Genomic DNA, 27,652 nt, shown 5'->3' with positions numbered 1-27,652 from the left:
ATGAATATTCAGAGTTGATTTCCTTTAGGATTGAATGGTTCGTTGTACTCATTCAGAAAAACCCTAGCCATAGCTGAGCCAGACTGTGACCTTCTCTGTATCTGTCCCTGGTTAGTTAACTTTCCAGATTTCCTCTTAAATTAACTGAAGACATCAAATGGACACTAAATACATTATTTTTTATTATTATTTGTATGTGGGTCTCTGTCTGAATCAGGCAGATGAAGTAGTCAAATAATGCATAAGTTTATATAGGATTTTAATAATATAATCAGTGAGCTCAAATATATAGATTAATAAAATTATGTTCTCTCCAAACAGAGACTATTTAATTACCCATGGCATCTGTGAAACATTTATAAATATCAATCATTAACCTGGGTAAACAAATAACTGAACAAATTCTTCAAAACAGAGATTTTTACAGGGAACGTTCTCCAACCAGAGAAAAAAGTTAAATGATGAGCCAAATCCAGGAAGCTGAATGACCCCTCCAATACAAAAAAAAAAGTCTTAGCTATTTGGGAATTAATGAACAGTCATCTAAATCTCTAAATCAAAGGGGAAATAAGACATACATTATCTAAGATCTCTAGAAATTAATAAAAGTGTCATTTTTATGACACTTATAATGACATATAAAAGTGTCATTTCCCTATATGGTACATACCTAAAGGGGGACTCACAGAATAATGTATAACTTTAGCCCAGAGATAAATCCACGCACCTATGGACACCTTATCTTTGACAAAGGAGGCAAGAATATACAGTGGAGAAAAGACAATCTCTTTAACACGTGGTGCTGGAAAAACTGGTCAACCACTTGTAAAAGAATGAAACTAGAACACTTTCTAACACCATACACAAAAATAAACTAAAAATGGATTAAGATCTAAACGTAAGACCAGAAACTATAAAACTCCTAGAGGAAAACATAGGCAAAACATTCTCCGACATAAATCACAGCAGGATCCTCTATGACCCACCGCCCAGAGTATTGGAAATAAAAGCAAAAATAAACAAATGGGACCTAATTAAACGTAAAAGCTTTTGAACAACAAAGGAAACTATAAGCAAGGTGAAAAGACAGCCTTCAGAATGGGAGAAAATAATAGCAAACGAAGCAACTGACAAAGAATTAATCTCAAAAATATACAAGCAAATCCCGCAGCTCAATTCCAGAAAAATAAACAACCCAATCAAAAAAATGGGCCAAAGAACTAACCAGACATTTCTCCAAAGAAGACATACAGATGGCTAACAAACACATGAAAAGATGCTCAACCTCACTCATTATCAGAGAAATGCAAATCAAAACCACAGTGAGGTACCATTTCACGCCAGTCAGAATGGCTGCTATCCAAAAGTCTACAAGCAATAAATGCTGGAGAGGGTGTGGAGAAAAGGGAACCCTTTTACACTGTTGGTGGGAATGCAAACTAGTACAGCCACTATGGAGAACAGTGTGGAGATTCCTTAAAAAACTGGAAATAGAACTGCCATATGACCCAGCAATCCAACTGCTGGACATATACACCAAGGAAACCAGAATTGAAAGAGACACGTGTACCCCAATGTTCATCACAGCACTGTTTATAATAGCCAGGACATGGAAGCAACCTAGATGTCCATCGGCAGATGAATGGATAAGAAAGCTGTGGTACATATACACAATGGAGTATTACTCAGCCATTAAAAAGAATACATTTGAATCAGTTCTAATGAGGTGGATGAAACTGGAGCCTATTATACAAAGTGAAGTAAGCCAGAAAGAAAAACACCAATACAGTATACTAACACATATATATGGAATTTAGAAAGATGGTAACGATAACCCTATATGTGAGATAGCAAAAGAGACACAGATGTATAGAACAGTCTTTTGGACTCTGTGGGAGAGGGCAAGGATGGGATGATTTGGGAGAATAGCACTGAAACATGTATATTATCATATGTGAAATGGATTGCCAGTCCAGGTTCGATGCATGAGACAGGGCGCTCAGGGCTGGTGCACCGGGATGACCCAGAGGGATGGGTTGGGGAGGGAGGTGGGAGGGGAGTTCAGGATGGGGAACATATGTACACTGATGGCTGATTCATGTCAATGTATGGCAAAACCACTACAATATTGTAAAGTAATTACCCTCCAATTAAAATAAATAAATTCATATTTTAAAAAAGGAAAAAAATAAACTAAGTTTATAATTACACAAGTGAAAAGAGAAATATTCAGCCTCAGAAAAACAAAGAAAAAAAAACAGCAAAACAATTCAAAGAATGTGTATAGTAGAAATAGTCAAAGATAAAATGATTACTAATAAAAAATAAATAGAAAATAAAATAAAACCCCAAACATAGGGATTACCAAGAAAAACTCAAACTTAATTAAGGAACATACATATCCCCCAAAACTTTAACTATAAGTAGACATGACGAAGAGCCAAATTAATTGTGAGAAAATGTTGTATGGTACTCAGTGACAATACATTGGAAATTCTACAGAAAATGTATATTTTGGCAAAATACAAATTTCACAACTGATTTAAGAAGAATATAATGCTTTCAAATTGTGGTAATGGAGAAAACTCCTGAGGGTCCCTTGGACAGCAAGGAGATCAAACCAGTCAATCCCAAAAGAAATCAACCCTGAATATCCACTGGAATATTGGACAGTAAAGCTCTAATATTTTGGCCACCTGATGCGAAGAGCTGACTCATTGGAAAAGACCCTGATGCTGGGAAAGATTGAAAGCAGGAGGAGAAGGGGACGACGAAGGATGAGATGGCTGGATGGCATCACCGACTCAATGGACACAAGTTTGAGCAGGCTCCAGGTGATGGTGAAGGACAGGAAAGCCTGGAGTGCTGCAATCCATGGGGTCACAAAGAGTCAGACACGACGTAGCGACAGAACAACAACAACGGCTCTTAACAAACCAATAAGCAAAGAAGTGGGAAAGTTTTGGAAGAGGTAAATAGATTTTGAGTTAATGACATGGGAATAATCATGTGTTTTTATCGTTTCCTGTTCCCATCACTCCAGAGAAATAATGGCAAAGTTTTAAAACATGTGAACATATGGCAATGAAGAGATCATGAGAGAGCCATCTGTACCTTTGGGATTTCAACAAATTTATCTGTCCCGTATTTTTAATGTTCCCTTGTTAAGTTTACTTTCCCATAGAAAGAAAAGAAAGTGGAGTTGCTCAGTCGTCCAACTCTTTGCGACCCCATGGACTGTAGCCTACCAGGTTCCTCCGTCCACGGGATTTTCCAGGCAAGAATACTGGAGTGGGTTGCCATTTCCTTCTCCAGGAGATCTTCCCGACCCAGGGATTGAACCCGGGTCTCCTGCGTTGCAGGCAGACGCTTTAACCTCTGAGCTACCAGCTTTGCCAAACCATGAGATTATGATACACCTCTTCTCAAATCCTTCCTTCTATCCCCAGCTAATAACTAGCTAATCCTTTACTAACAATAGAGAAGCATTGGAGGGAACCACATCTACACACCCACTTTCATCTGTACTTCTCTTGGCTTCACTCAGGAAACTGAAAAAAGTGACCTTCTTCCTATCAAAGATGAATTTATCATTGTGTTCAGAATTTTTTTTTTTGTATTTGGAACATGAGTTGTTTTTTTTTAATTATGAAAACATAATAACACATTTATAGGAGACTCAGAAAATGCAGAGCAAGGTTACATATAGTTCCACTGTATACTAGTTACGTTTTTCTTGTTCGCTTGTTAAAGCATTGTTTTGGGTTGCATCGGGTCTTTGTTGCTTTGTGCAGTTGTGGTGGGCGGGGGCTGTCTCGCATGCGGTGCTCGGGCTTCTCGTTGCGGTGGCTTCTCCAGTTGGGGAGCAGAGGCTTCAGTAATTGCAGTGCGTTGTTGCAACTGCTTTGTTGTTGCAACAGTTGTTGCAACAGCCCCAACTGTTGCAGGGCTCAGCAGTTGCGACTCCTGGGCTCTAGAGCTCCGGTTCAGTAGCTGTGCACGCAGGCTTAGTTGCTCTGCAGCATGTGGGGTCTTCCAGGATCAGGGATCAAACCTGTGTCCCCTACATTGACAGGCAGATTCTTTACCACTGAGCCACCAGAGGGGACCCAAGAAGTATTTCTTGTAAGAATTACTTAAAACATATGTGAAAGAGCTCTGAAGCTATTAAAAGTCACCAAATGGAAGATATACACATTAAGATACTCATAATTTGTAGTATCAGTAAATTTTATACTTTATAAATAAAAATTATTAAAATTCCATTTGTTACATTTTCAGTAACTAATGACAGTAAATACATTTAATATTAATCTTTTCATCTATATCCTTCTTGCCATTCTTTCTCTCTCTTTTGTTTCCTTATTTATCTTTTTCTACCACTTTAATCTTACCTCTCACATACAATGTCAGTAATAAGGTCATCACATCTTTCTATTAAAATTGGTATCTTGGTCTTAGTTCTGGCCTAATTCAAGCACTGATATTATAGATGCATGCTAATTAGTCTGAATGGCCAAATCTCTCACCAGTTAAGCAAATGGAAACATTTCAGGTTATTTCAGCTATCTGGTGTTAAGGCTAAGAGAAAAATACGTGTTATTTCATGGTAGAACTATTTCTTATCATTACGGTATCATGCATTCAATACGTTCCAACTTTCTGCCTTCTGGGTTTAGGTGTTTGTACCATAATTGCCACAAATTCTTTATATCCCATTTTAGTGTGGAGTTGGGTTTCTGTGAAGGAAGATTTTCTTTGTCCAATGATGAGTCAGTTTAATTTTTAAAAATGGATACTATCTATAGAATAGATAACTGATGAAAACCCACTGTCCAGCACTGCGAACTCTCCTCTGTGCTTGCTGGTGACTTAAACGGGAGGAAATCCAAAAAAGGGAGGATACGTGTATCCGTTTGGTGATTCACTTTGCTGAGAGCAGAAGCTGACACAACTTTGTAAAGCAGCTATTCTCCAGGGAAAATTAATGAAAAATATTGCCTTGGTTCTTTGTATGAACACACATAAAAGCATTTTATGTTAACCCCATCATACAGAGTGTCTTCACTTTCCAGTCTTAAACTTCCAAATGGACTGAGCCCTAAAAATTCTTCTGTTAATTATCTATAAGTAATCTGGATGTATTTACCCATGCGAGTAGTGTTATAAAGGGGTTATTACATTCCCAGGCTAGCCCCTAATGTAGTCAAACACAGTTCCAGTGGTATTAATCTAAGCTCTGATTTCTGGAGCAGGAGGAGGAGGAGGGGAGGAACAGTGGGGAAGCTGTGTAGCTGGGCCAAAGGTAGGAGGTGGCAAGGCAAGAGAGGGAGAGAAGGGCTAGAGGGAGAGAGCATTCCCCGGATTTAGGCCTCTTTCTAAGCAACAAAAATCCCAAATGCACTTGGCTTTTGTGACTTCCCTCTCGGACCCTGATGTTCTTATTCAGCCCTAAGTTTCCACCATATCCGCCAGGCTTCAACCCTCCCCACCGGCACCACCCGCCACTCCCCGTCACTGAACACACTCACAAGACTTCCCTTTCTCAGTGTGAATGTGCTTTACAAGATGTTTGGAAAATACCAGTCTAAGAGGATCTAATCATTTTGAGGGGCTCCTTGTCGCAAAACCACTGAAGTCTGTCATTCTCTATGTAGGGGAATTCCAGCCTATGTAAGAACATGAAGGAGGGGACAAAAAAGGCAATGTTTTGAAGGAAGATGCTTTTCTTTTTTTTAAGGGCTTCCTTGGTGGCTCAGATGGCAGATTGTAAAGAATCTGCCAGGAGACCCAAGTTTGATCCCTGGGTCGAGAAGATCCCCTGGAGAAAGAAATGGCTACATATTCCAGTGTTCTTGCCTAGAGAAGTCCATGGCTAGAGGAGCCTAGTGGGCTACAGTCCACTGGTTGCAGAGAGTGAGACAAGAATGGGCGACTAACACTTTCAGTTCCCTTTCAGTTTTTGAAAGTCTTTATTGAATTTGTTACACATTGCTTCTGTTTTATATTTTAGTTTTTTGGCCACGAGGCATGTGGGATCTTAGTTCCCTGACCAAGGATCAAATCGGCACCCCCTGCATTGAAAGGCAAGTGTCAATCGCTGCATCACCAGCGAAATCTGGAAGACTCCTTTCTTTAGGGTTTATCCCCTCTGCTGAGCTGCACTAAGCAGTCCTTGGGGTGCACTGATCTGACATTTCCCTACCCTCCCTTAGTAGCAAAAACCTAGCCTCTAGCTGGCCCCCAACATATGTTTATAGACTGAATCAAGTAGGTTTTTTTATTATTTTTATTTTGTTTTCCCAGGGCCAGGTGTGGGTGGAGCAGAGGGCTGGCTCTGTGTGAAAGGAGGCTGGAGGAGAAGTGAAGTTGAGGCTAGGAATACCCATGACCTTGTTCACAGATCCCTTGTTGAGATGATCCAGCAGATGCCAAAGTCCCCGGAGGATGGGCACAGCTACGATATTAGTAAATGAAGGTGACCACATAGCTTTTGTTGTTTAGAACTGGGAAGGTTTTAAGGTAGGAAAAGTAGGGGAAGTTGTTGGCCACGCTGGCAGAGTTTGCAACACTGTATGATTTTAAGGCGGACTCCCTGTTGAAGAGTGCCATGTCTAAGAAGGAGAGATACATACAGGTTTGCCAGCCTCGCTGTAACGTGGGCTTCTCTCTGGGTTCACTCTCCCCACCGTCGTGGATGAGCAAACTCTGTTCAGGGGAGGGATGCTTGGCCTCCGTGCTGACCCGAAGCCTCTTCAGACCGCAAATAGCCAGGTACTCAGTGGGGAGAGTGTTGGTACTGCACAGGGAAAGCTTCAGGTCCCGGACCAGCGTGAAGTTCAGCAGGAGCCCCAGCGCAGACGTGTCTGTGAACCAGATGGTCAGACGGTCACTGTAGCTCGTTTGCTCAACGGCAAGAGGCAGCATGGTTTTACAGCTGCACATCAGGTTGGCCAAACTGTAGTCACAGTCGCGGATGTCTGCTGAGCAGCTGCACTTCCGAATGGTGTTTTCCTTGGTGAAAATGAGCGTGCCGTTCCTCTGAGCTCTGGTGAAGCAGTTGAGTGCAAAGACGCCCAGCGCACCGATCAGAAAGAAGCTGTGCCCAGAAGGAGGTGCCATTCTCGTCTCAGCGCGGGCCAGCCAGGTTCCCCTTCATGAGCCGATTCATTGAAACTCACCTGAAAGAAAATAAGCAGTTTTGTTATCACAGCCTCTCCTTAGAAATGAGCAGCTTCTGGGAAAAAAAGGAACCCCCGAAATAACATGTCGTAAACTTTCTCACTTGCAGTTTCAGCAAAGGCAGGCGATGCTAGGAGCCCAAGTCCAGGGCATGCTGTTTTCTAAGAGCCTGGGGTGAGGGTGGGGGGAGGCCAGCAACCAGGCCCCTGAAATCTGAAAAAGTGAGCTAGAAAACTCCCGGTAGTGTCTGTTGGTGGTGAGATGAACACGCCAATAAGCAAGCAAAGAGTAGATGCGGGGGGAGGAGACCCAGTGCATCCTGTCTGTGGATGGAGAATTGGAGTGATTGGAGGGTACTGTCTGTCTTATCCACTTAAGCACGCACATTCCCTCCTCCCCCTCAATATCTGACTTCCTGGAATTCAGGAGACAAGCGGTTTCTTGTTGGAATCAGCTACCCACGTGCTGTCTGTTAACGCAGCATGCATACCGATGATGAAACAGTTAATGGTAAACCTCAATGTCTAACTAGACAAACACGCTCCCCTCCCTCTTATCGCTCTGTTTATACGACTGTTCATATTTTCCTGGTCTCCGAGACCAGGACTGTAGTCCACATTAACTGTGTCACTAGACAAGGAAAAGACCCACTGCACAGCAATTCATCACAGAGATCTTGATTTACCAACTCCTTTCCCCCAAACAAACCTTATCAATTGATTTAAATTTTTTTTATTTTTCAGTTGGTTGCACTGGGTCTTTGCTGCCGCATGGGCTCTCTCTCGTCGTGGCTAGCAGCGGATACTGCTCCTTCCAGCGCTCAGGCTTCTCGTAGCCGTGGCTTCACTTGTTACCAAGCACAGGCTCGAGTTCGCAGGCTCAGTAGCTGTGGCACGTGGGTTTGGTTGCTCGGCGGCATGTGGGATCTTCCCAGATCAGGGATCGAACCCCTGCCCCCTGCATTCGCAGGTGATTCCTATCCACTGTACCCCTAGGGAAGTCCTATGAACTGATTTCTCCAAAATGTGAAACAGTATGTAAACACTGTTAAATGATCAAATTAGGTAGGAACACATGCTGAATTGAAAGAGCAACCCTGATGTCCAACTTGGGTGAAAATGCCCTATGGGTGTCTGGCGTTTAATTGATGTGTGTGTGGTCTTCTTTTATGGTGTGATTGAAATGACACACGTTGTGAAAAAGGACACCAGATTCCAGTTTTTCAAAAATAAGTAAATTTCCCCTGACTTAGCTGATGACCAAAGAGAGAAAACAATTTAATCCAGGGTATCTATCCATATGGCGGTGGGCACGGCAAGATGCTGGGAATGAGACCTCTGAACAGGATCTGGGGACAGCTCCCGCAGGAGGAGTGCTAAGGAGACACTGATGGAAAGTCAGTGCCCAAGGGGTTAAACATGTGTCCAGAGAAGATGGTGACAGTGGGAAAGAAGCTAGGCTGACCCGCACCGCTACAAGAGGGCAGCGCAGGTCAATGCAAAACCCAAGGGGGACAGAGCTAAGAGTGCTGGGGCGGGTACACAGGCAGCACAAGGCCATCAGCAGGAGCTGGAGGGAGTCGTCTCAGCCCAGTAAACCTGAACAGGAGGTGAGACGGCGGTTCACAGCCGTCATGACGTCATCCATCCATTCATCCAACAAATGCTCATGGGGAGCTTCCTAGGTGCAGGCACTTTGCTAGCCCTGGGGATACAGAGCAGAATGAGAAAACGAACAAAGAGCTCGATGGGACTTGATTCTGCTTCCAGTGCCCAAGGTGGGCCAGGCCTGCGCGTGAGGACCGGAGGCTGGGAGAATGAAGGGGGCAAAGGCAGGAGTCAGGTAAGGCCAAGCAGAAGATACAAAAGGAAACAGAACCTGGATCCTGCCCTGAGGGCACCTATGCACAAGAGGAAGATAAAGAAGGCTGAACTGAGGAAGTCAGTCCTTGGAAGGAAAGTTATGACCAACCTAGTCAGTCAGTCAGTGAATCTGCTCAGTCATGTCCAACTCTGCAGTCCTGTGGACTGTAGCCTACCAGGCTCCTCCATCCATGGAATTTTCCAGGCAAGAGTACTGGAGTGGGTTGCCATTTCCTTCTTCACGGGATCTTCCCTACCCAGGGATCGACTGAGCTACCAGGGAAACTAGTAGACAGCATATTAAAAAGCAGAGACATTACTTTGTCAACAAAGGTCCGTCTAGTCAAGGCTATGGTTTTTCCGGGGGTCATGTATGGATGTGAGAGTTGGACTATAAAGAAAGCTTAGTGCAGAAGAATTGATGCTTTTGAACTGTGGTGTTGGAGAAGACTCTTGAGAGTCCCTTGGACTGCAAGGAGATCCAACCAGTCGATCCTAATGGAGATCAGTCCTGGGTGTTCATTGGAAGGACTGATGTTGAAGCTGAAACTCCAATACTTTGGCCACTTGATGCGAAGAACTGACTCATTTGAAAAGACCCTGATGCTGGGAAAGATTGAAGGCAGAAGGAGAGGGGGACGACAGAGGATGAGATGTTTGGATGGCATCACCGACTCAATGGACATGAGTTTGAGTGAACTCCGGGAGTTGGTGATGGACAGGGCGGCCTGGCGTGCTGCGGTTCATGGGGTTGCAAAGAGTCGGACGTGACTGAGCGACTGAGCTGAACTGCACTCCTGAAGACACACACAGATGTAGGATCATAGCAGAGAGGCAAGCTAAGAGTCCATTCAGGAAACTGGGTAAGATGTTTGATAGTGCTTTGTGTTTACTTTGAAGTTGGCACAGAGTTTGAGTTTTACTTTTTAAAAAAGTATAAGTAGTGTTTTTCTCCTTTCTAAAGGTGGATTTTTCAAACAATTTTTTAAAATTATTTTTTACTGGAGTTTAGTTGATTTACAATGTTGGTTTAGTTTCTGCTGTGCAGAAAAGTGATTCGGTTATGCACATACGTATATCCACTCCTTTTTAAGATTCTCTTCCCATATAGGTCATTACAGAGTATTGAGAAGAGTTCCCTGTACTATACAGTAGGTCCTTATTAACAGTATGTTTCATATATAATACTGTATAAATGTCCATCCCAATATCCCAAATTATCCCACCCTCCCTTACCCCTTAGGAATCATAAGTTTGTTTTGTACATCTGTGACTCTATTTCTGCTTTGTAAATGGGTTCATTTATACCATTTTTTTTTAGGTTCCACATATAAGCAATATCATATATTTGTCTTTCTCTAACTGACTTCACTCAGTACACCAGTCTCTGAAAGTGAAAGTCACTCAGTCGTGTCCTACTCTTTTCTACCCCATGGACTATATAGTCCATGGAATTCTCCAGGCCAGAATACTGGAATTGGTAGCCTTTCCCTTCTCCAGGGAATCTTCCCAACCCAGGGATCGAACCGAGGTCTCCTGCATTGCAGGTGGATTCTTTACCGCTTAGCCACCAGGGAAGCCCAAGAGTACTGGAGTGGGTAGCCTATCCCTTCTCCTGCAGATCTTCCTGACCCAGGAATCAAACCAGGGTCTCCTGAATTGCAGGAGGATTCTTTACCAGCTGAGCTACAAGGGAAGCCCCACACCAGTCTCTAGGTCCATCCATGTTGCTGCAAATGGCATTATTTCATTCTTTTTTATGGCTGAGTAATATCTTTAATACACAGATTCAACATATTCTTGTTAACTGTGTCCCTTCTGCCATTTTAACTTAGTGGATATTCAGAGTGTTCGTGTTTGCATCCACCTCACCCATGCATCCACATCGGAGTATGTTCTACTTGTTTTACTGCAAGTTCGTAGACCTGTTTTCTGCCTGTTTACATCGTTTAGTAGTGTCTATATTTCACAGGGTTTTCTTAAAGGATTTATTCATTAGTTCATTTTGTAGCAAAAGAAAGAATTTGAGAAATATGTAGAGCCATAATTCTCCCTGAACCAGAGGCTTAACGGTTTTACATTGTGTTGCAATGTGATGGTAAGTACTCCACTTAGTAAGGAACAGTGCATAACTTATTAATTACAAGACAATTTTAGATGATTATCTGTCCTAGATTCCACTGAAGGTTTCTAGGACTTCATGACCCAGAAACCTCGTCATCCCTGGACTAGGAATGCTGATGCCAGTACCACTGGCCTGCTTTGCTCCCAGACTTGGAGGGAAAGGAAGGGAGGGGCATCTACCCATCAGCTGAAACCTGGCAACAAAGTATTGATATCATTCTCTTAAGTGTTGATACTGATCAGAGGCACAGGTGGAAAAAGACAGGGGTAAGACACTTTGGCCACCTGATGGAAATAACTGACTCATTTGAAAAGTCCCTGATGCTGGGAGGGATTGGCAGCAGGAGGAGAAGGGGACGACATAGGATGAGATGGCTGGATGGCGTTACCGACTCAGTGGACATGGGTTTGGGTGAACTCCGGGAGTTGGTGATGGACAGGGAGGCCTGGTGTGCTGCAGTCCATGGGGTCGCAGAGTCAGACACAACTGAGTGACTGAACTGAACTGAAGACAGGAAAAGAACATGAATTTCCCGGAACGAGTTGGGCTGGAGATCCCCAAAGGGATTTGTGAGCAACTTACCAGCAGTCAAAGACCTGGCCAGACCTCAGCAGGAGCCCCGCCTTCTGGATGTCAGGGAGATTGAAGGCCAGACCAAGGAGGCCAGATGGAGCCTCATGAAGGGGCACAGAGTGGGCCAAGTGTCCCTGCTAACGGGTTTACGTGGTTTCCTCAAAGATGCCATGTGGACATTGTTCTCCTTCACTCTTACCGTGGATTTCTTTCTTCAGGTTTCTTGACTGTGGATTGTGAGCACCCGACTTTCACTATGTATTAATATCTATTCATGTGTGCTCAGTCGCTCAGTCATGTCCGACTCTTTGTAACCCCATGGACTGTAGCCTGCCAGGCTCCTCTGTCCTTGGGATTCTCCAGGCAAGAATACTGGGGTGGGTTGCCTTGCCTTCCTCCAGGGGATCTTCCCCACCCAGGGATCAAACCCTCGCCTCCGGCATTGCAGGCAGACTCTTTTCCACTATTCATCTGGAGGTAAATTCCAGACTGGTGTAAGCAGAATGGGTGCAAGCGTGTCACATTGCCCCACCCTCCGCACCCCCCTTTAATATTTATTTACTTGGCTGTGCCAGGTCTTAGCTGCCGCCTGTGGGATCTAGTTCCCTGGCCAGGGATTGAACCTGGTCCCCCTGCATCAGAAGTGCAGAGTCCCAGCCACTGGACCTGCAGACAGGTCCCTACCCCCTCCGCTTGCTCTGCCTCTTCCCATAGTTGGGGTGGCACTGTGGGAAGGATGGTTTTCTCTGGAGGCTGCTGAACTTGTAGAAGGGAACCATGGATCTGTTGGCAACTGCCAAGTGTCCAGAAGGGGTGAGCTTGTGAGTGAAGCCAACGCAGTGAAAAACAGAGATAAGAAGTAGAAAGATATTCCTAACAATCTTTTTTTTTTTTTTTTCAGCACCCAGATCAAGCCATGCCCGACATTCTTTCTTTAAAAAAAAAAAAAAGATTTATTTTGTTTTTGGTTGCGCTAGGTCTTCATTGCTGCACAGTGGCTTTCTCTGTTTGCAGAGGGCGGGGGCTACTCTCTAGCTGTGGCACACAGGCTTCTCGTTTCAAAGTCTTCTCTCATTGAGGAGCACAGGCTCTAGGTGCGGGGACTCAGTAGCTGCAGCTCAAGGGCTCCAGAGCACTGACGCAGTAGTTGTGGCCATGGGGTAGTGACATTCTTTCTTGATTTTTAAAAAAAGATGTGAGCCACACTTTTTCCCTATTCAAGCCAGTCTGAATTGGGATTTCTATACTAAGCAGCTGAAGGAGTCTTGGTGCACTGACGTTTGATACACTATGCTTTTTTCATTCACTCAGTAAACATTTGTTGCGCACTTGCTTTGTGCCTGGACTGTGCTAGAAGTGGAGGAAAGAAAGCCATTAGGAGCTCTGTCAAGGAGTTACACTCTAGTCAAGGACACACTGAACCAATAGTCACAGTGTCATATGATAATAATCATAACCACAGTTTGTATGGGATATTCAGTCTGCACTAGGACCCCACTCCAGTACTCTTTCCCATGGATGGAGGAGCCTGGTGGGCTGCAGTCCATGGGGTCGCTAAGAGTCAGACATGACTGAGCGACTTCACTTTCACTTTTCACTTTCATGCATTGGGGAAGGAAATGGCAACCCACTACAGTGTTCTTGCCTGGAGAATCCCAGGGACGGGGGAGCCTGGTGGGCTGCCGTCTATGGGGTCACACAGAGTCGGACACGACTGAAGTGACTTAGCAGTAGCAGTAGGACTCCCTGGGAGTGGCTAAGTTCACAGGGGAGGTAATATCTGATTAGAGGAATATTTTTTGAATGGGAAAGATAAAAGGAAAATTATCTATGTAATTAGCAGAGGGTGATCAGAATTTTTACAATCAAAAAGTAGGATAAAGAGATGGACAGTTTATGAAGATGGCAGGAGTAGCAGTCAGTTCAGTTCAGTTCAGTCAGTCAGTCATGTCCAACTCTTTGTGACCCCATGGACTGCAGCACACCAGGCTTCCCTGTCCTTCACCATCTCCCAGAGCTTGCTCAAACCCATGTCCATCTAGTCAGTGATGCCATCCAACCATCTCATCCTCTGTCGTCCCCTTCTCCTCCTGCCTTCAGTCTTTCCCAGCATCAGGGTCTTTCCAATGAGTCAGTTCTTTGCATCAGGTGGCCAGAGTATTGGAGTTTCAGCATCAGTCCTTCTAATGAACACTCAGGACTGATTTCCTTTAGGATGGACTGGTTGGATCTCCTTGCAGTCCAAGGGACTCTCAAGAGTCATCTCCAACACCACAGTTCAAAAGCATCAATTCTTTGGTGTTCAGCTTTCTTTATGGTCCACCCTCACATCCATATATGACCACTGGGGAAAACCATAGTTTTGACTACACGGCAGAAGGAAACCAGAGCAGCAGTAGGCAAGGGCTGTGGGAGGTCCTGTGGGGCTAGAATCCTCTGACTTGCTCTGACACATCGTTTTCTCAGTGTCCCAGCCTTTCCTGTGCTCACTCCATCACTGAGATTTGCCTGCTGTGTCCTGATATGAACCCCTTCCACAACCCTAGGGGCAGGAACATAGGGAGGGGCAGGGGGCATGGGATCTATCTGTGCCCATCTTTCTATGCCATGCTAGAATCTGCCCACAAATGAACAAATGCATAGTGAAACCAGGATAAAGGTTAATTGCTACCTTACATTCCAGTCTAATGCCATTAAAGGCATAAGGAGGATTTACTCGGCTCCACACAGTCATTCAGGGACTCAGGCTTTATTTTTTTTTAATGCTAACTTCTAGGGCCTTCAGGTCCTCCACAGCATTTTCTGCCCACATTTCATGGGCCAGAACTGAGCCACCTGACTGCAAGCAGCTTGGAAATGATGCCCTGCAGTGTGCCAGGAAGGAAGAGGAGAGCATGGGTATTGGTGGGCACTAAAAGTTACTGACCACACCAAGGTTATAAGACACAAAGAATGACTTTATGCAACCACGGCAAAAGCTCAGATGGTGTCAGTCCTCCTAAACCTTTCAGGCAAGAGGCTGAAAACCATGTATGATCATTAACTCTTTGATCATGGAGTCACTGAACATGTCCAGAAACCAGAGCTCCTATTCAGGCTTAGTGCAAATATCATTTTTATATTGCAGTTGGAGAAATCCTGAGTGCAATTAATGTGAACAGCACAAAAGCAAAGACTCCTGAATTGAGCAGATACAGACATCAGTAACTTCAAAACAAATTCCACACAGATTCCTTCCCAATCTAGGATTACACCCAAAATTTAGATAATGTTTATACTTGGCTCCAAAAGGAACGTTTCAAACTGGACTAGTTTTGTTTATAAGAAGATATTACTAGTAAGGAGATAGTGTGTCAGTGGGAGGATAGCATTTGGACCATTTTCCTGAAAACAGATTTGAAATGTCACGAATAACGATGTTTTGAATTCTATAGTCTTAACACAAAAGACAAGAAAGATGACTGTGGGAATATAGAGTAACGTTCTCCAAATCCTTGCAGCAATTAAAACTGAAGACTGATCTCAAATTTTAATTCAGAAGTAAATTTAATTTGAAATTAGGAGTGATTTTTTTTTAAACGGAAAGGCAATTTAAGGAAAAGGCTCAATTTAAGAACTAGAGAAGTAAGAGACCCAGACACTGATGAGATGCTCCAGTAAGAAGCAGATAGTCTGAAATATAAATCTAAACGGCAACACGGGGTAGAAAGGCAGAAGAAATCCAGTGTCTGGATGTCCAAAAAAAACACACTTGGATGCAGGACTTGAGGAGTTAGGCAAGGATGTCTCCCCCAAATGCCATCCCTGGAGGGTGTCCCTGCAAAAATCCTCTAATACTTGGAGGTGGTGAGAATCAGAAAAATTCCAGAAAAGGAGACAATTTGGAATCTTGGGTGTGTCCCATAAAGGGAGACATGTACCCACACTCTGGAGTGTATCAAAAGGGTGCCCACTGCTTGCTGACACAGACAGTGGCAAGACGGCCTCACTTACCACAGTGGCCTAATGGGTCACCCAAGGAACACTGCGTGTACTGTGGGAGCAAATGGCTGGGAAGCTAACTGTAAAGTGAGGTGACTGGTGGGTGCTAATTAAAGACACAGCTCGAGCGTTGTGCAGGAATGTGAAAGACTCCCAAAGAAGGTGCTGTCTGGACTGAGAAGAGAGAGGCTGGGATAAAGAAAGCTGAGATGCTGAAGACAGAAAAGCAATTTCAGCAAAATCTCAGTCTAGAGTACTTGGTGTGTCTTTGGGTCATGAGGCTAGGAAAGAGGCTGGGACTGTGCCAACCAAGCTAAGGGGTCTGGTCTCCAAACTCTTCTGATCTTCACTCCTTTAATAAGAACCCTTCCCAACAGATATAGTTTTTAATTTATAAGGGTTTTAGAAATACCACACTTACATTATTTACATTGTAAACAATATACAAAAAGAATGGACTTTTAAATGTTTGAGATGAATAATGAAAATGGCTTCCCTGGTGGCCCAGCCAGTAAAGAATCTGCCTGCAATGCAGGAGACCTGAGTTTGATCCCTGAGTCAGGAAGATCCCCTGGAGAACATCATTACTACCCACTCCAGGATTCTTGCCTGGAGAATTCCACAGATGGAGAAACCTAGTGGGCTACAGTCCACGGGGTCACAAAGAGTCGGATATGATTGAGTGATTAACACTTTCACTTCACTGGCTTGTGTATATACACACCCTCTTTGGAGGTCCCTGCAAGCAACAAAAGTGAGGAGCTGAGGGTTTGTAATCAGGGGCGACCTGGGTAGATCTGTGTTCATGGAGGTGCCAGGTGGAGACTGAATTATGAGAGCAGAGACCAGACGACAAAGAGTTCTAAGTAAAAAAACACATTTCACCTGCATTTTCTTTGATGGTTTATCTCTCTCCATTTGCTGACTCCTTCTAACTCCAGGCTTTCCAGATAAATTTATTTCAATATCTGGAGTCCTTGAGGGAGTAGAGAGAACCAAGAGGGTGGGATTGAGGAGGTGGGGAGGAGGTCGAGGCTCCTGCCCTGCTGTCCCCTGCTGTACCTTCATCTTAATTCCTCTCCATCCACTCTTTCCAGGTTCAGTTCAGTCGCTCAGTCGTATCCAACTCTTTGCGATCCCATGGACTGCAGTACGCCAGGCCTCCCTATCCACCACCAACTCCCGGAGTTTACTCAAACTCAGGTGCCCGGTGCTAAAAACCGACTCTCAGATAAGGGTCGAAAATCATTTTTGTTGTTGTTTGGCCCCTAAGCTGTGTCCGACTCTTTGCAACCCCATGGACTGCAGCACTCCAGGTAAGCCTTAATATAGATTTAAATAAACACATTCTTGCCCAAGGGGATCGCTCTTTAAGCCTTATACCTACCTTGCTCCTTGTTAGAGGGAGAGCAAGGGATAAATAGAAGCATGGGAGAAGTGTGGGGTGAGACTCTTGTCTAGAACCCAGTGGCCATCTGATCTCAGGCCCACTTCCCACTTGTTCGTGGCTGTGATATCACTCTGCCCATGGAGGCCAGAGGGGAAATATTGGCTACTCTGTGTTATATGGATGAGATTCTCACAGAGGTGCTGGATGAAGGCTTTAGGTGAAGAACCTTGAGAAGGACTCTTTGAAAAAAAAAAAAAGGATTTTCAGCATTTTCCTTTTCTTTGGCTCTGGTCCATAAGGGCACTGCAGGAAGCAGGTTAGAGATAAACACTACGTAACGCTACGTAAGATGATATCGGAAAGAGGAATGACGTGCTTAGTGTTTAATACCTCAACGCTTACGATGTTGAAGGTAATCTGGGTTTCTCCCCAATATTTTCTTACTGGGATAAGTGTTGCCTTTTCTATCTTTCTGCCTTGTCCGTGGGACGAGCCGCTCAGTTTTCACACGCCCTCCCAGGTAATTCTGAAGTCACCACCTTGTGCAGTCTCTGTTGACGAAAATCACTTCCCTTCCACAGAGGTTTACATAGCTCATCATGAGGGCCAGGAAACTGGGCTCACTGTGACTCTGAGGGGACTGGTTTCTCCTTAGAATTATACAGTAGGACCTCAACTATTTGCTGTCATCTGATGGCTTTCCTCATCCAGAGAAAGTACAAGTTTGTCTCCCCAAGTTGGAATTCAGGCAGAATCAACACCAAGCATTCAGGTCTTCGGGAGATGCAATTTAAAGTATTTTCATGATTATTAAACTCACTGGATATTTTGGATCCAAAGAGTCTTTTCTTAATAATTTCTGTTAAAATAGCATGGGGATGAAACCACACAGGGTTTAACCACACAAGGTTAAAATAAGCATAAAGCAAGATGCACGTTGTAATATTAATATATATCTATTAGTGCTATTCACTTTTACAACTACTCATAAGAACTGTAATATTAATACACAGAGTACTTTAGTAGTATTCCTAAACTATGACTTTTGTAATGTCAGAATTATATTAATAGTAATAATAGGAATATATATATTTGGGATATTAGAGCATTCCAAAAGCCACCTCCGCAAACCTCTAAAGTAATGGTTCATTTAACACACTGCTTGCGTTGAAAATCTGAATGGAGAACGGGCTCAGAATAATGACGATGTGTGGGGGTCTGGAGGAGGGGCCGGTGGAGGGAAGGGTCAGCACTCGTCTCCCCTTTTTCCTTGTGCTGCTGTTCAGTGGCCAAGCTGTGTCTGACTCTTTGAGACCCCATGGACTGCAGCACGCCAGGTTCCTCTGTCCTTCACTGTATCCCTGAATTTGCTCAAATTTATGTCCATTGAGTCAGTGATACTATCTAACCATCTCATCTTCTACTACCCTCTTCTCCTTTTGCCTTTAATATTTTCCAGCATCAAGATCGTTTTGAATAAGTCGGCTCTTCGCATCGGGTGGCCAAAGTATTGGAGCTTCAGCTTCAGTATCAGTCCTTCCAATGTATATTCAAGGTTGATTTCCTTTAGGATAGACTGGTTCGATCTTCTTTCAGTCCAAGGGACTTTCAAGTCTTCTCCAGCACTGCAGTTTGAAAGCATTAGTTCTTCAGCACTCAGTCTTCTTAACCCAGACTAGTTGAAGCTGTGGCCTCAGTCCAGAGGAGCTGTAGGCAGATTTTGCCTAGACAGCTCTCAAAAGCTCTGAGATGTGGGGCTTAGAGGTGGGGGACAGAGGCATTCTCCCCACTTCGGCACTGAGGGCAGCCCAGGTCTGGCACAGTGAGGGGTGAGGGGCAGGCAGCATCATTCGGCCCCGCCTGGAGGACACACTGGGACGCTCCTGAACTCTGCTCTCCGGGAAGTGAATTGACAGGAAGTCCCTTGGCAGCAGCACGGGACAGTTAACATCCAGCGGTGCCAGAGGCACATGAAAGGGCCATTTGGGAGAGCAGGTGAGGCAATCCTGGGGACCCCAAGAAATGATTAGAGGAGACTTTATTGTGTAGACATGTGGTATGGAAGGAGGCAAGGACCTGTATCAGGAAGGTGGGGACACAAACCAGTCAATTATAAGCAGTTAGTGTTAATTTAGCCTTATATGTGCCCACTGGTTGGTGAAGCCAGGATCTCTTCAAGCATCACTTGGATTGCTGCTTTCAGATAAATGTGTTTAATGATAGAAATGAACCAATGTTCTCAAAAGCTTCTAGTCTGAGATAATTAAGAGCTAAGTGAAAACAGGCATTTTATGTTTTGAAAGCACTGAGCTTAACTGAATGTTGATATCACCCACAGTTTGCCCATTGGAGGCTGGACGCATTGCTGTTGGTATGTTGTGTAAGTCAGATCTCTGATGTGACAAAGCCCTGGTCTTCTGGTTGACCTTGGTTTCCCAGTCCCTGGTGCCTGACACGTGGAGGCCCTCCATAAACACTTGTATTATTCAAGTGCATCCCTACGTTAGCTAAGTCAGAGTGCATGTATTCCTCCTTTGCTTCCTCTTTTACTTTTGCCTCCTAGAATTGTGGAGTGTAGCATATGATCAAATCAGCAAGCAAAATCCATTTCAGCATGAATTTCAGTGCATGGCCCAGCCATGACAGAGGAAGCATGATGAATTTTTGTGTCTTAGTCAAAGAGTGGGTGTATTTGAGCTCAATAGCCTCTGAATCTCCTTGAAGGCCATCGAATGACATCTGGCATAAGTCCCAACAGGCAAACCCAACCTCTTGCGACTTTACCAGTGAGCATCCTCTAAGTTTGCAGTTGCCTTGGACCATTTCTGTGAATCTGATGGAGACACAGGACAAAATACAGTCACGCAAGATGGGGACCATGAGCCCCAAATCAGGGCCCCAGATTGCTATCTTTCCACCTTACTCCACAGACTAAAGGGAAACATGAGTAGAATCAGCGTTGAGTACATATTGATCGCATAGATATTTGTGGGCATCAGAAACTATTGTCTGAATTGCTTTTGTTGAAGGATTATAAGAACCCTGCTGCAAACTTCCCAACAATCTAACATTTAAGCATCCAGTCTTATAAAACTAACACGGGAAGAGCTTTGCTCAAATTACTGGGTCTGTATTATATGAGCGGGAGGTTGCCAAGGAAAATAAGTCAGAGTAATCCCTTTGCTAGGAGATGAGAAACAAAAAATTCTGGTAGACCTTTAATATTTTAATTACCTGCTTCCAGAACAATAAAAAGGGATTCAGGTCTTCCAGTTAACAGTTGTACATTATTACAGCCCCATAAAGTATCTTAAACTATTTCCTTAAAATGTAAGCCTTAAGCTTTTTCCTTTCATCTGCATTCAATGATTAGATTTCAGAAAAGTTAAGGGTTAAATTTTTCCTTTAGTGGTTTTAGTTACAAATATTGGAACAAAAGGCAATTTGAAATTTGTTGCTTTCTTGGAAGATTTTTAAGAGTTTTTACATGTCTACAACTAAAGGTAATGTGAGATCCTGGAAAAGAAAAAGGACATTGGGTATCTAAAAAATATCTGAATAAAATATGGATATTAGTTAATAATAATAATGCATCAGTATTGGTTCATCAATGGTGACAAATGTATACTATAGCAATGTAAGATGCTAATAAAAGGGGAGACTGTTTGTTGGGTACATGGGAACTCTCTGTGCTAGCATCACAATTTCCCTGTACGTCTAAAACAATTCTAAAATGAGACTTTTATGTGAAAAGAATGCCTTCTGATCTCATTGATGACTCACAGAAGGTTATTTTTGTGACAAGAACAGGGCTCCAGTGGATAAACTTGGCTACACAATTTGGGTCAAATAGAACATCCATAAAGTGGTGACTAGGCATCACTCCAAGGACTCCTATAGAGCTCCTGGCCTTGGAGAAGATCCTGGCTTCCTTACTGACCTGGGAGACCAGGCATTTCAGAGATGCAAATGAGAAGTGGTCCTTTAATGGGAAATAGGTCACAACTGGAAAGAAGAGGCATCGGGGAAAACTGTTAGAACAAGTCCTGACGTGTGTGCGTATGTGTGTGTGTGTGTGACACTACCTCATACTGCTTATGTTGCCCCGTGTCAGAAGTGTTTTCTATTTCTCATCTGCTAAGAAATCATCAGGATTCCCAGGTGGTCCAGTGGTAAAGTATCTGCCTGCCAATGTGGGAGATGCAGGAGATACGGGTTCTGTCCCTGGGTTGGAAAGATCCCCTGGAGAAGGAAATGGCTGCCCACTCCAGGATTCTTGTCTGGGAAATCCCATGGACAGAAGAGCCTGACGGGCTACAGTACACGGGGTGGCAAAAAGTTGGACACAACTGAGTTCAGGTGCGTGCACACACACACACACACACACACACACACACACACGAAACCACCCTCATCTCTTAAACTGTCTTCACATCTTTCACGAATCTTTGGTAGACTAGATTCACGGATGACAGTTCTTGCCTGCCTCCAGCCTCTTCTAGGTCTACCTCAGTTAACCATAAAGGAAAAACCAAGCTTGTATAAGCAAATCTATAGTCACATAGAAAGTCAGTGCTTGTTTATGTCAGATTTTTAAGCCACTCTAATCAGGCTGTCCTTAGGGTGACCCCACTGGAACGATTGTCATCAGGTTCCCAATGACTCCCATCCCCCAATGTGTCAAAAGCCAATGGTTAATTTCCTTGTCTCATTTTGCCTGACCACTCACTATCATTTGATATGGTTGCCCACTCCCTCCTTCCTGAGCAAAGACCCTTCTGTTCTTCCTTTCCATTGCATGCCCCTGTTTTCTAGCCACCTCAGCGGTCACTCCTTCTCAGTATCTGGCTAGCATCTTCTCTCCTTCCATGATGTTGTTGCATACCTCTTGCTCAGCAACTGGCTCTCTTCCCCATGTATATCCACTCCCTTGGATATTGCATGCTGACCCCTGCATTTCAGTATTATCTATATGCTGATCATAATCCAGCTCCCAAATCCTCCCTTGAACTTCACGCTCATGTATCCAGCATCTTACTTGATAGCTCTACCTGAATATATAACAGACACCTCAAATTTAATTCGTCAAATGTACACTACTTGACTCCTAAGAAAGTTCAGACTGCTAGATGAGGAAGAGATGTTATTGCATTAACGTTTTACTACACAAAACTTTGGGCTTCCTGGGTGGTGCAGTGGTAAAGAATCTGCCTGCCAGTGCAGGGGACGCAGGAGATGCAGGTTTGATCCCTGGGTTGGGAAGATCCCCTGGAGAAGGAAATGGCAACCCACCCCAGTATCTTGCTTGGAGAATCCCATGGACAGAGGAGCCTGGTGGGCTACAGTCCATGCGGTCACAAGGAGTTGGACACGACTGAGTGACTGACATGCACACACACAAACCTTTACTGCCCCTCAGCCCTGTATTCCCAGGGTTAAACTAGCTAAATATAGAAAATGGTCATTGATAAGAGGCAATGTACTTTCAAATAAGAAATGTGGGAGTTACATGTGTGTTGAAAAATGACTAAAATTAGGAACTACACGTTTCCTTAGTATTAATAATAATATTTAATGAGTGCTTCTTTTGGTGCCAGGTACTGTTTGAAGTATTATTGCATGTCTTATATCATTTAATCCTTGCAATAATCTTAAAAGTAGATATTATGACCCTAATTTCACTATCAGAAACACAGACATAGCATGGTCACAGTCACAGAGCCGTAAGGAAACAGCTAAGATTTGAACCCAGACAGCCACATACACTCTAGGGAGTCATGATGGAAATGACAGTCGTATTTCCCATCCTAGGGTTGAGTTCCTACTCACATGACATCCTGTACCTTGGATTCCATTACTAGATTCTGTGGCCTTTAACCCCAAGTGTGTATAAAACCTCAAGCTAAGTGAATGGGAAACAAAAGGAGAGAAGAGAGTTCCATTTTGCACAAGCATCAGAACACTTTTTTTTAAGAAGACACTTGTAAATTAGATCTTTAAGGACAACATTGGTTGAATGCTACTTCTTTTGACATGGTCAGGGAACATGGGACAAAGACTTCTGGAGAGTGAGCCAATAGGCAGTCTTAACTAAAATATGCAGCTTTCTAATTGACACAGGTTCTTGTGAGAGTTAATTAATCAATGGTTGCAAACCCTTCAAGCCTTTCCTGTAAATGGCTTGGTATGCTTGTATGTGTGGTAAGTTGCTTCTGTCGTGTCTGACTCTCTGTGATGCTATGGGCCATGGCCCACCAGGGTCCTCTGTCCATGGGATTCTCCAGGCAAGAATACTGGAGTGGGTGGCCGTGTCCTTCTCCAGGAGATCTTCCCTGACCCAGGGATCGAACCCATGTCTCTTACATCTCCTGCATTGACAGGTGGGTTCTTTACCAATAGTGACGCCTGGGAAGCCCAAATGACTTGGTATACACTTAGCTAATCTGATCACTGGTGCTCCAGCTCAGCGCATCTGGCCCCTGATCACACAGCCATGGGAAACTGGGTGATTGTCTCTTCTGACCACGGACACAGAGACATGATCCACTGCGCCTGATTTGTTTTTTCCGTCCACACCACGTGGCTTGTGGGATCTTAGTTCCCCAACCAGGGGTTGAAGCCAGGCCCCTGGCAGTGAGAGTGCCACTGAACCACCAGGAAATTCGGCGGACCCTGAATTTTAAAGGTAGATAGTATACTAGGTTTAAGTAATTAAAATACCGAGGTGAAAAAGAAAATTGAGAGATCCAAACCAGCTGTTGAGAAGTATTCATGTCCATAGATGCTTTGTCGGACCTGTTCTTTTCAGAAAATGCCCAATTTCTGTCAAAAATATGATGTGAAGTCTTTTATCCCTTTCAAACATTTTAAAATAATGCATTACATTGAATTATTTGGTATAAAAATAAAAGTAAAAAAACTTCCCAAAGATCACTCTTTTCATCAAAAAAATTTTCAAGCAAAAGAAGTCTGATATTTCTGGCAGTTTTTAAGAACAAGTTTTTATGAATATTATGCCCAGTTCTTTTGAAACATTTCCTTTCCTCAATACGCACCAAGACACGTATTGCTAAGAAACTCCCCCAAAACATATTTATGAAACAATGGAATATACGTAGAACTGTGTAAGGATTACTGGTTTTGACTAAGACATCCCTATAAGCCTGTTGCTTTTGCTATAGTATTTATCGTGTTTGTTTCACTTTTGAATACAGGGACCAATTTTTTAAAAAAGTTAACCAGTCTAAATGTTGATGCTCATTTAAATTTGATTTCTTCTTGTCTTCCTATGTTTTCTAATGAAGAGTGTGTAAATAAACAGTAAATATAACACCATTATATAAATATAACATCATTAGATAAAAACAAAGAGACGATAAAAACCAATGTTTTGAGAGTTCCCAGTTTTGCTTGTGATCCCAATAAGGAAAAGAGATATAACACATACTTCTTTCACTGAGTTCTTATTTAGTGTTAATGACCAACAGGAAATATAGCTGGATTTTTTTGTTGTTCTTTTTTTTTTTTTTTTTAATTTTTGCCAGATCTTAAAAATAGAAACAAGAAGCCCAGATTCCACGGAGATATCTGTTACATAATATTAACCTAAGTGAGTCTATCTATTTAGGGAATAATGAGAAGACCATTTCATTCTTTGCTTGATGTTCTGAAAACATTTCCTTTGAAAGGAAAGAGAATCTCAGTACAAAGCGATTCACATGCCCGGAAGCTTAAAGGAGAGTTTCACGGTGAAAGTGACTCATAAGTGTGCGTTATACTCATGAAACACAAACACTGCAGAAGAAGGTGGTGCTGATGGTGGCTCTTCAAACATTACAGAACTTTCCTGCCATGCAGCAGAAATCTGAAGCTGTAAAAAACTGTTAAGCTAGATAGGCTTTTCAAAAAAGAACAGAGAAATGACTTACATCTCAGAGCTCCACTAAGAGGTTGTCTCCTGCACTCCCGGGCTGATCCTTCACTCAGGCTTGACAGCTGGTGTGATCTGCCGGCAGGAAGGACGGAATGCCTGTTCTTGCACTTGCTGTTCTTTTCCGTTTCCAGAAGGCCAGTGGCCCTGGTCATTTCCATGGCAACCAGAAGCACGCTGCCAGCCCTCCAGTTTCATGAACCACACAGCAGAAGAGAACCCGTCTTGGTCACTGCTGGCCACTCTTTGGGAGTTCCAAAGTGGAAAGCTTCCAGAAGAGTCAAAGGAGACTGCTGCTCTACGCTGACCTGAAGGGCTGACGGTGATGCGAGGAATTCCACTTTAGCAGGAAATTGAATGGATTAAACATGGAGCGTGGAAGACTCCTCGATGCTTTTACTATCATGCTCATGCTTTGTTCCACTCTTTTTGGCCCAGTGAATTGTTACTTATGGCAAACACCCGAACTAGTATAAAAATTGTCCCAGTGTAGTTGTTCCAAAGAGAAAATGAACTCATTTTAGCTCCAAAGACATAGTCCTGCCGAGAGATTATTACACTGTGTGAAGTAAGTCAGACAGAGAAAGACAAAGATCATATGATATCACTTATCTGTGGAATCTAAAATATGATGCAATTTTAGTATATGTGCTGCCAAAGCTAGCGCTAAAATATGATACAAATGAACTTATTTACAAAACAGAAACAGACTCACACACATAGAAAACAAACTTATGGTTACCAGGGACTTCCCTGGCGGTCCAGTGGTTAGGACTCTGAGCGTCCCATGAACGGGGCTGTGGGTTCGATCCCTGGTGGGGGAGCTAAGATTCCACACTCCGTGCTGCATGCCCCCTCCCCAAAATAGCATCGTAAAAACTTATGGTTACTACAAGGGAAAGGGGAGGGGGAGGAATACATTAGAAGTTTGTAACTAGCAGGTATAAGCTATTGTATGTAAAACAGATGAACAACAAGGTCCTGCTCTGTAACACAGGGAGCTATACTCTATATCTTACAATAACCTATAATGGAAAAGAATATGAGAAAGAATATATACACACATATCTGTGTATATCACTTTGCTACACACCAGAAACTAACACAACATTGTAAATCAACCAAACTTCAGCAGAAAAAAAACAAAACAAAGATACAGTCCTGCTCTCTCTTCAGTTCGGTCGTTCAGTCATGTCCGACTCTTTGCGACCCCATGGACTGTAGCACGCCAGCCTCCCTGTCCATCACCAACTCCTGGAGCTTACTCAAACTCATGTCCATTGAGTCAGTGATGCCATCCAGCCATCTTACCCTTTGTCGTCCCCTTCTTCTCCCACCTTCAATCTTTCCCAGCATCAGGGTCTTTGCTAATGAGTCAGCTCTTTGCATCAGAGGGCCAAAGTATTGGAGCTTCAGCTTCAGCATCAGTCCTTCCAGTGAACATTCAGGACTGATTTCCTTTAGGATGGACTGGTTGGATCTCCTTGCGGTCCGAGGGACTCTCAAGAGTCTTCTCCAACTCCACAGTTCAAAAGCATCCAGCTTTTTGATTCGGCGCTCAGCTTTCACATCTATACATGACTATTCTCACATCTATACATGACTACTGGAAAAACCATAGCTTTGACTACACAGACCTTTGTTGGCAAAGTAACGTCTCTGCTTTTTAATAAGCTGTCTAGGTTGGTCATAACTTTTCTTCCAAGGAGCAAGCTCTGTCTTAAGTTTATTTAAAAAATGTTAAAAACAAATAAACATGTAAAATATTCTGTTACATTAACTGATGAGGGCTCATTATGGGAGGAACCAGATGGATGGTGGTGACGAAGAAAAGTTTTGCTACTTAAAAACATTAGACAACAAGAGCAATTGAATTTATCATCCCCCAGATACAGATTAGCCAATACGCTAAAGAGAGAGCACCTCCCTAGGGAAGTTTATTCATTTCTTTATCATTTATCCAGTGAGCTCTTTCCACACTCCTGCACTGTGCCAGAAGCTTAAAAGAACAATAGAGATGAATGTCTTCATTCTTGTCTTCAAAGAAGTTGCAATACGAAAAGGGTAGTTATATATGTTGATTGTGGGAAATGTTTGAGGAGTGGGCACAAAGAAAATATGTGGGAGAGTTGGAAAAAATAAGACCACATTTTGACGGGAAGACTGGAGAAGTGTCTGTGGAGAAGTGCTTGATGTGGGGCTGAAAGGGTGGCTGGATATGAGTAGAACAATGTTCTGGAAAGGACAGTGTCCCATGGGACAATTCTCGGATTCCGATGGATAATGTTTCCTCCTTTCTCACCTCATACAGTCCGGATACACATGCCATCGAGCTTCTCAGGTGGTCCACAGGATCAAGATACTCAAAGAATTAAGAGAACTGCTGGATGCCATGACGGTTCTGAGGCCAAGTATCGGAAGACCAAAAAGTGGGCTGTGACCCAGTTCCGGGAAATCCCCGCCCCTTCTTTGAAATAGCTGGAACAGTCCTCAATGAAATTAAGTAGCAATGCTATCTTTTGAGGCTACTCTCTCCTGAGATGGCCCACACTCTGTGGCGTGTGTTTCTCTCTAAGTAAATCCACTTCTTACCTGTTAAAAAAACATAA

General features: G+C 43.5%; 1 protein-coding gene across 2 annotated transcripts; it reads right to left on the bottom strand.

The window, feature by feature from the left end:
• Nucleotides 1–5,948: 5,948 nt before the first annotated feature.
• EPCIP (exosomal polycystin 1 interacting protein) lies at nt 5,949–25,564 on the bottom strand. 2 transcript variants are annotated; one of them, XM_019983621.2, is made up of 2 exons: nt 25,042–25,564; nt 5,949–7,181 (listed from the first exon to the last, which is right to left on the bottom strand). In XM_019983621.2, the coding sequence occupies exon 2, from the start codon at nt 7,120–7,122 to the stop codon at nt 6,466–6,468; it is 657 nt and encodes a 218-aa protein (XP_019839180.2). In that variant the 5' UTR covers nt 7,123–7,181; nt 25,042–25,564; the 3' UTR covers nt 5,949–6,465. The 2 variants fall into 2 exon arrangements, with proteins under 2 accessions (XP_019839180.2, XP_019839893.2); XM_019984334.2 differs by lacking the exon at nt 25,042–25,564 and adding an exon at nt 7,286–7,518.
• Between the last annotated feature and the right edge of the window lie 2,088 nt (nt 25,565–27,652).

Source organism: Bos indicus, chromosome 1 (genome assembly GCF_029378745.1).
Source record: "Bos indicus isolate NIAB-ARS_2022 breed Sahiwal x Tharparkar chromosome 1, NIAB-ARS_B.indTharparkar_mat_pri_1.0, whole genome shotgun sequence".
Lineage (NCBI taxonomy): Eukaryota > Metazoa > Chordata > Mammalia > Artiodactyla > Bovidae > Bos > Bos indicus.
Note: the sequence above shows the minus strand (reverse complement) of the source record. Positions and strands in the feature narration are given on the sequence as shown.